The following is a 9,272-nucleotide window of genomic DNA, read 5'->3' as shown; positions in this document are numbered from 1 at the left end:
TTTTCCTTTTTGGCAACAATTTCAAACTCATCATCTGATGTGATATCCATTTGTTCCTGAAAACAAATATATAACCTGCTGTCTAAAAAAATAGTAAGTAACAAGGGAATATAAACAAGACTAGCGTTCTCGTATTGTTTGATTATTATAGTAAAACAAAATAAAAAACAACTGCAAAACAATGAATGTAGTTCTTATATAAGAACACTTATTAAATACGATTGGTTAAAATTTAAAAGCTCGAGTTGTTTGGAGCTCCTCCTAGAGTAGAACCATGAATTAGATTATACTCGTAATTGAGCCAACATTTTTAAGTATGCGGATCTGGTATTGTTGCAAACATTTCTCTCTTCTCACGACTCTGAAATAGTCCTGTCGCAAAAAGCCACGTTCGATGTCCTACATGAATATCTTCCAGTGACAAAACAACTTCCATTACTTCGGCGATACTAGTACCAGGCAAGTCTTTGCGTACTACGTATATGGTGTCGCTTCGCTCTTCCGTTGCCTTCACAAGACCCTCGATTTGATAAGATAATTTAGCCGCTCCACTAACTTTGCTCCTTCCACCAGCTTTTTTAAATTTTGGAAAAGTGTTGATGTCTACGAGATTTTTTTGTCGTTAGTCACATTCTTTTGAGGATTCGGCTAAGATACAGGATCCTCCGATTCATCACTTCTTTTTTCTTAGATGTCAGCACTAGGAAATGTCTCACTACTAGCGTAATGACGAGGGTTAGTTGTAGATGAAAATGCATACGCTCCAGTTGCAACTATATCCTTGAACATCGTATCTATTTTGGTGAAGCTTGTACCCGGTCGATTTCCAGCTTCAATCTCCGCAATACATACGTCGCATAAGATATCAACCGCATCATTATCCCATATTGCTTTTGGTCGAGATCGTGTATCTTGATTTTCAGTCATCTACAAATATAGATTTAATTAAAATAACTTTTTACTATAACAATTAAATAATATTTAAAAAATAAATTATTTCTACTATATAACATATAAAAATACTAAATATTTATTTTTCAATGAGAGAATCAAAATATTTACTAATTTGATAGTTAAAATTGTGTGTGGTATAATCAAAGTATTATCTCTCTTCGTTAAAAAAAATGACATTTTATTTATTTTTGTATGTTGGCCCAAGCTAGAAAGCGTTACAAAGTTCATATATGAAGTCATTTTGCTTTCTTTGACATGTATAATGAATGACTATTAAGTGTTCCCTTGTTTGTAATATATGCAATGATATTAATTAATTGATACCACAATTTCCATATTGTAATTTGTTTTAGAAGGTGGTATAGGACTCGATACAACTGGAGGATTCACTGTCCATGTCTTAGGTGTACTCAATGGAGAGGCATACGTATTAAAGATGTTTCGATTAAAAACAAATGCATTAAAGATCATTCAGTGATTAATAAACGCATTTAAGATGTATTTGCACCAACCGGATATACATGCACCGCTCTTTTTAACTCATTCAGTGGTGTTTACCTTTAACTGAAGTTAATTTTTTCTCTTTCTCCACATTTCAAAACCTCGCGGCATTTTTTTTTAGAGAGAGAGAGCGAGCGAGCGTAGAACGCCGGCCATGAGCTGATTTTTTCTTCAAATCCCTTGTGCTCTAGGTTGTTCTTCAAATCGGTGAGCTGATTTTTAAGTTGGGGGAATTTGATTTCTAGGTTTTCTGGTTTAGGGGTTTTCTAGGTTTTCTGATTTTAAGGGTTTTGGGGTTTTGTTATTTTCTGGTTTGATTTCAAATCCTTCTCATTCACGTCGTTGAACTCTTCCTCCGCCTCGTTGTCGCTGTCGCCAGCTTCGTCCAAGGCCAGCGTCGTCCAAGGCAGGGTCCATGTCGTCGTCGTCGTCCGCCAGGTGGTTCCAGGCCTTGGTCTGGACATTGGTGTAGTTCTCGGGGTTGTTGGGGTCGTTGGCCTCCTTCCAGTGGACCAGCGCCAGAGCTTCGGTTTATCTTCTGCTCCAGGATGAACAGCTCCTTCAGAGACGCCGCCGACTTGAGACGCTTCATCAGCTCTCCGATCACTCTGTACTCGAGCCATAGCGGCAAATGTGTCTCCTCAAACTAGGTTTGTCTTATTTCTTCATTCTTTTACACTTTAGGTTTACTGTCTACTCATATTATTTAGAAACACAAACAAAAAACAGACTAACCTTGAATATATTCCTTTCAGTTTCTTCCCCAACGTAATGTACAGAGTGGTCAGAGGTTGATTGAGAGATCCGCTTCAAATGCGTCGCTGCTTACAGGTTTTCATTTTTAATATGAAACTCTGTATTTTCTGAACGCTTTTGATAATCTGTTAATTAATTTATACACTTAAGCTGTTAATTTATTTTTGATAATCTGTTGATAAATTTTAGGAGATTTTTGTTTACATTTTCTTCTGATAATCTGTTAATTAATTGTGACTTGGTTTGTATGTGATTCTGAAGAAGAAGTAGTCGGTTTGTTATAGGGTTATTAGAAAATAATTTCGGGATTTCAAAAATAAATGAGGACATTACAGTAATTATAGTTCAGAAGATATAATCGCTTTTACAAAAAAAGCTAGGAATTGTAGCTTTCATAACTTACGTACAATCTGCAAAATCGTTTTTGAAGTTTTTAGAAAAAACTGTTTTACCAAACGTCACATTGGCAGTTTAGTTTTTTGTAAAAACGAAAACAGGCGTTAAAAAACTTAACCAAACGGGGCCATTAACGACTATTTACTACTATTAATTGTTATCAATCAAATATGCATGTTCATCTTTTTTCTGCGATTTTATGTTCATAATAAATACAAAAAATTGGCTACGTAAGCCACCTAAACTATAGGAATTGTAAATTAGTCAACATTTGGTAAATACTTGTAAATAGCCAACTTGCATACGTGGCAGCCTATTAACTACCTAAAATATATGTTTGGTTGTGTTAAATAAGACTTTTATTAATCTGTTAATAAGTTTACTTGACTATTTACAAGAAATTAACCAAATGTGGGCTATATCTCAATCCACTATATCTGTGTGGCTATATAACTTAATAACCCTAATAAATATTAACAATCATTAACATCTAAATTCATAATCGATAATGATAAGCTATGAGATTCAAATATTAACGCTGAAAATCTGGACTGAAAAAATAGAACATGATCTGCAGGTTAATAATTGTAAACAATAATTAATATGCATCATTAACGAACATCTGAGAAATTCTCGTTGAATATAAGTTCGAAGGATTGGAAACAAATATTTGAAAGATCAAATTGACTAAGATTCTACAAAAAAAGAAAAAAAAAGATAATAATGACTAATGTCATCTTTTTATTCTACATAATACTCAAATGCATAAACAAGATAAAGTAGTTAATAACTGTTATAATGTTTAAGAAAAAAAATAAAACTGAAGAAAAAAAATGTTGAAAGAAAATTAGAAGAATTTTAAAAGAAAATTCAACTGATTCCCCGATTCTCGCGATTTCAATTAATAAATTAATATTGTAAAAATAAAATGGGCAATTAGACCAAAAATCCAATAGTTCACCTTCCCTTTAAAAAATAGTCAAACTTTCATTTTATTTGGGAAATAGCTCACTACGCCGAAGTTAATTTAATTAAAGAATTTTATAACTAACTAGGCCACCTTAAACTCAATATTGAGATTTAGCCCACGTTTTGAGAGTTTTAGAAATGTAGCCAATTATATTAGGTGGCACTAGATGTAATGAGTTAAAATTTCATATTTGTCATTAAATAAATATAACGTTTTTTTTCTAGATTCATCATTTTTTCTCTTTCGTATTTTTTAATGCGTCATTTCTCTCTCCTATTTTTTTCAAACATTTTTGTTGCATCAAAACTTCAAATATGCATATCTATCTCATACGAACTCGAAATTGAGTGATTCCAAATCCTACAGATTCGTGGCGCCGAGATCTTAAAAAATAGACCTATTCTGTTTGATGAAAAATCATTTTTAATGCATTATATTTACATTTCCATTTATTTCCAGATGATTTTCAAAAAAATTCAGTTATTTTCATGTTTAAGGTAGTAACGTGATTTTTCTACATCTATGACATTAAACATGATTTTTCATCAAATACAATGGATCTATTTTTGAAGATCTCAGCGTCACGAATCCGTAGAATTTGGAATCACTCAATTTCGAGTTAATATGAGATAAATATGGTTTTTTGAAGTTTTTATGAAAAAAAAAGTGTAGGAAAAAAATAGGAGAGAGAAAGTGACGAATTTGTTAATAGATAAGGGCAAATCTGACTTCTTTTTTTTTTTTTTTGCTTATCAATCCGTTTGGCTATATTCCAAAAGTTTGATAAACATGGACTAAAAAAAAAAAAGGTTTGCTTTTGGCCATAGTTCTAGAATGCCCTTAATTAAATTGGATGTACAATTAATTAAATTAACTTCGGTCTGATTGACTATTTCTCTAATAAAATGATAGTTGAGCTAGATCACATGATCGGCTATTTGCAACAAATACTTCAAAACAAAATCGCACACAGTAGCAAATAACGGGAAATTAAATTGGTCAAAATTGTCTTTTTTGTTGCCCATTTTCTGGTTATTCAAAATGGTGGCTAATTAATTAAAATAAACCAATGGCTTTTTTGTCTTTTTGTTGTCCACAGATGGCTGTTTCGAAGAACAGGTATATAAGTATATGAATCTAAAAATATTAGTTATTTATGGCATCAACAAAAATAAGTATTTTGTACTTTAAAACGTTATTGGGAGAAGATTTGTAACTAACTAGTAGACCACTTTAAACATGTGATTTTGGATCTAGCCTATGTTTGACAATTTTTAGGGATATAGCCAAATGACTTATGTGGCAATAATTAAGGTCTGATTTGTACTTATTTATTAATAAATTCGTCACTTTCTCTCTCCTATTTTTTTCAAATAATTTTTTTGCATCAAAACTTCAAAAATTCGTATATTTCTCATAAGAACTCGAAATTGAGTGATTTCAGATCCTACAAATTCGTGGCGTCGAGATCTTCAAAAATAGACCCATTGTGTTTGATGAAATTTTTTATTTAATGCATCATATTTACATTTCCATTTATTTTTTTGATAATTTCAAAAAATTTCAGTTATTTCCATATTTAAGGTAGTAACGTGATTTTTCTACATCTATGGTATTAAACATGATTTTTCATCAAACACAATGGATCTATTTTTTAAGATCTCGGCGTCACGAATCCGTAAGATTTGGAATCACTCAATTTCGAGTTCATATGAGATAAATATGGTTTTTTAAAGTTTATATGTAAAAAAAAGCGTAGAAAAAAAATAGGAAAGAGAAAATGACGAATTTATTAATAAATAAGGGTAAATCAGACCTTAATTATTGCCACATAAACTTGTTGACTATTTACCTAAAAGTTGTGAAACATAGTCTAAAAACAAATTTTATAGTTTCATTTTGGCTATTTCGCTACACTGCAAACAAAAAAAAAAGTATACAGGTGACGACTTCGAATCTGAACTGAGTTAGAAGAATTGGTTGTGAATTGCTAGTAAGTTAGAAGACAAATGCTTACGTGGTTTTTTTTTTTTTTAAAGAATTGTTGTGGAAATTGAGAGACATAGCTCTGTAAACTGAGTATAGCTAGCTTTTATACTTGATTGATGTTACAAAAATAAACCCAACACTACAAAAGAGCGTTGTATTAATTACTTTTTGAATAAAGAACACTATATTACAGACGGTACTATTAGAGAAAACAAGTGGATCAATTTGCTGATCAGAAACCTTCTTCGGTCATTGCCTTAATCCCTAGCATGAATACCCTATTTACAGAAGAAATTAAAAAAAATAAAAATAAAAATTACAACAACAACGTACCACACATTTTATTCTGTCATGCACTACAAAACCCAAGTCCTGCTGAGTGAACAAGAAACTAAATCAAACTGACCTTAGAAGCGTTTTTTAATTAAAAAAAATAAAAAAGACCTAGCAATCTTTAGAAAGAAGAGTGTGTCTGTAAGGGAGATGAATGATGAATCTCTAGCAGCTTAAGTACACAGGCGTTGACATTTTTCTAGTGGCCACGTCTTTGAATGAAAGCCAACACTTGATGGCGGCACGAATCTTGCCCCATTGCACCTTTCCTTTTCCATTCCTGGGAATCAGAGGGAATATTCCATGTGGCTCGTATTCGCCGCCTACGTAAAACCCCAACCCCGTGTCGTCCCATGCGTGGCTGAACATGTTCGGCCCCATGTTGAAATTATCCGGCGCTTGCGAAGAGCTACCGAGTTCGAATGTGTGGTAGTTTTGGGGGAACACAATCTGTTGACTGATGTACGGTTGTGATGACACCGCTGATTGGTTGGCGAGATCTGGGCCGCAGATCAGAGGAGCTGGTTCCGGCTCACAGCAGATTTGTTCCCCTTCATCACATGAAATGAATATGTCTCTTTCAGTTCAAGACTTTATATTATAATGAAATAAAAAGGACCCAAAATAGTGAATATCTTACCTGGGTGGTGAGGCTGGAGAATAGGCCAATCGGGACTAACAAGAGATGTCATGTCCACCAGGACCAACTCGTTCACGCTCCTATACGCGTGCTGTTTCAGATTATCCACCAAAACCTGTGATCCAAGCACAAAAAGACAAGGTTAAATTGAGTCCATTTTGCTTTTCTTTCTAAAACTCGGGAAAGAGATTTGAGCGGTTACCATCTGGGATGGATTGAACTGATCCAAGCAACGAAAATGACCGGCGAAAAAGGCCCCGGTCACTCTGTAGATCGAGTCGAAGACAAGTATAACGTCGTGCTCGTGCTTTTGGAATGCGTAGAGCTTGTTATCATCAACGACACACTCCTTCGCATGGTCTACAACTGCGCTCCAAGTCTTCTTTTTCCCGCCCAACAGCTGCACAAAAATCCGAAACATTGCTACACCTAATTACAACAAAGCAAAGAGAGACTCGGGCCAACTCAATAAAAATCCTTTTTTTTTCTCTTTTACCTGACGCAACAAATCCTGGTCGCGTGCGTACAAGCGCAGCAAGTCCTGCACGGTTGTTATCTGGTACTGTGCCAACCTCTTGTGGACGGGGCCGTCCTTGCCTATCTTTTCTAATCGCCACACCTCGTCCCTCAAGTAGGGCGGGTGGTGTTTTTTGTTCACTGCATCAGAAAAAATGTTTTCATTAGTGAAACCATGGCAATAATCAATAAATAACAAACAAATGTCGAGGAAATAGTTCCTAATCGATTTTACTCATAGCTGTTTTTTTTTTTTTTCTAAACATTTTACGCCTTCAAAAATCAAGAAAGCAGTTGCTCTAGTTTCCTAATGAAGTGGATCCATGCAGGTGAGGATTAGCCCTTTTTGCAAGTTTTAGTTTTTTTTACCCTAAACTTTTATTAGCATATTAGCCCCCCCTAATTTAGTAACTCAAAACGACACCACTGCTCTCACCTTCTCCGCGTTGGTCTCTGACCTTGAAGGGCTCGGTGATGGCTTCCTTGACCCGTTCCGAGCCGCCGGAGACTGTGCGGACTCCAAGCCTGAATTGGCCGCTGGGCTGCCATCTGGAGTTGTCGGTGAATGTTGCGCTCTCGAAGACCCCAACCCCTCCCGACAGGCTCACCGTGGTGTCCCCGATCACGAGCGGCCGCCTGCCCTCGCGCTCGCGCACCACGCTGCCGTCGAACTGCTCTTTCGTCCAATCGTCCGGATCGGACCCGAACTTGCTGTTTAGGGCCACGATCTCGACCTTCATGGACGACATGGGCCCCGTCGCCACGAGGGTCTTGGACCGCGTGTCGAAGAGGAGGACGCTGAGGTTGGACTTTGGGTGGTCCTCCGTTTTGATCCTGCTACCGGTGTAAAGAATGTTCGGGAGTTTGCCATGGAATCGGAGCTCGAGATCGGAAACTACTCTGATGGGCGGGCCCGCGCCGCTGCAGACCGACCATGTTAGTGTTTTCATTTGACTAGAAAACTAATTCATCTTTTCAGTTTAAACATTTAAGAAAAAAAAAAAAAACGGAGAGCTAACCTTGAAGACGCATTGAAGAGCGAAAGTTTCTTTTCTACCTCTTCACGGACCTATGAATTCCACGGAGAGATTAAAACTGGTTAGTTTGTTTTTGGCCATTTCATTGTGCCATAGATAAGTCAACAAGGAAAGTATGGTCAATTTTGAGGGTTATCCTTGAAACCAAACAGATCGGTGGACAGCAGAGAACGACGTTAAATATAAAATAATATAGATAAAGTGGGAATTAAATTACTTTTCAAGTTAATTGCAAAACCGACGACAAGTTTATTTACCTCAAAGCAACAAGTTTGGTTGCTTGACTCCCAAGTAACACTTAATTAGCAATACAAACCAAAACCCTTCGCTAAAACTGATCATAATTGACAAAGAGAAAGAGAGATAAAAAAAAGCAAGAAAATCATTCTCGTACCACTCTCCGAAGAGATGCTTCAAGGAAAGCTTCACTGGAAGAAGACCCATTGATTAGTTCTTTGATACGGCTACAAAAGAAAAAGAAAAAAAAATCAACAAGCTGTCAATACTTTTGGTCTCGAATAATCAAAGGGCTTTAAGAGAAGGATTAATATTTAACCTCAAAGTTGATTGCCTTTTGAATTGTCGGCGGAAAGGGACTCCAAAAGCTTCGTCTTCTTGGTCACGAGAATCACGTTTCTTTACCATCAAAAACCAGTATATACTGTCCGATCTATGAGACTAGTTATTAATGATTTGATATCTATATGTGAAATATATCCGTATACGATATCTCTATATATATATATATATATATACATAGAAGCTTTGGACGATGCTGATTCATCTACAATCGATGGGATGCTTCATAGAAAGTTCGTTCTTGACTAAGGGGTAACACGCTAACAAGTAATAAAAGTCAATACTCTGTATCTTTTATTATTATTATAATTATATTTAAATTAAGCAAAAGAGCTTACCATCTCATATATATTTAAGGTGAAAATGGAAACTTGATAAACCAAATTCATGTAACACCGCGTTTGAAAACCAAGGTCGTTATCGTCAACTTTAGGAAAACTAAGGTTTTGAGGGCTTGAAATTTCAAAAATACCCTCCCCATTCCCAAACACTCTCTCAGTCCCTTAACTTCTAAATTTGTCAAAACACAATTCCCAGCCAAACACTAAACCCCCAGGAAATGAAATCCCTTGCCAAACACTAAGGTCTTGTTTGGTAGGAA

At 35.6% G+C, this 9,272-nt stretch overlaps 1 protein-coding gene across 1 annotated transcript; it reads right to left on the bottom strand.

Annotated features, from left to right (window-relative positions):
* Positions 1–5,683: 5,683 nt before the first annotated feature.
* On the bottom strand, positions 5,684–8,878 carry LOC149404481 (calmodulin-binding protein 60 B-like). Its single transcript, XM_089600968.1, has 8 exons — positions 8,649–8,878; positions 8,487–8,556; positions 8,075–8,124; positions 7,492–7,976; positions 7,036–7,196; positions 6,742–6,939; positions 6,540–6,654; positions 5,684–6,450 (listed from the first exon to the last, which is right to left on the bottom strand). Exons 1-8 carry the CDS (start codon positions 8,735–8,737, stop codon positions 6,065–6,067), a joined length of 1,554 nt encoding a protein of 517 aa, XP_089457094.1. The 5' UTR covers positions 8,738–8,878; the 3' UTR covers positions 5,684–6,064.
* Positions 8,879–9,272: the final 394 nt, after the last annotated feature.

Source organism: Urtica dioica, chromosome 2 (assembly GCF_054948205.1).
Source record: "Urtica dioica subsp. dioica isolate 48M chromosome 2, U.dioica_male_clone48M_v1_H2, whole genome shotgun sequence".
Lineage (NCBI taxonomy): Eukaryota > Viridiplantae > Streptophyta > Magnoliopsida > Rosales > Urticaceae > Urtica > Urtica dioica.
The sequence above is the reverse complement of the archived record's forward strand: the minus strand, read 5'-3'. Positions and strand labels throughout refer to the sequence as shown.

Excerpts from the sequence above, each read along its gene's own strand:
- LOC149404481 (XM_089600968.1), bottom strand. The coding sequence starts at position 8,737 with ATGGTAAAGAAACGTGATTCTCGTGACCAAGAAGACGAAGCTTTTGGA. Across the intron at positions 7,977-8,074 it reads CTCTTCAATGCGTCTTCAAG|CGGCGCGGGCCCGCCCATCA; the intron begins GTTAGCTCTCCG and ends GTCGGTCTGCAG. Across the intron at positions 6,655-6,741 it reads AGTTCAATCCATCCCAGATG|GTTTTGGTGGATAATCTGAA; the intron begins GTAACCGCTCAA and ends CTTGGATCACAG.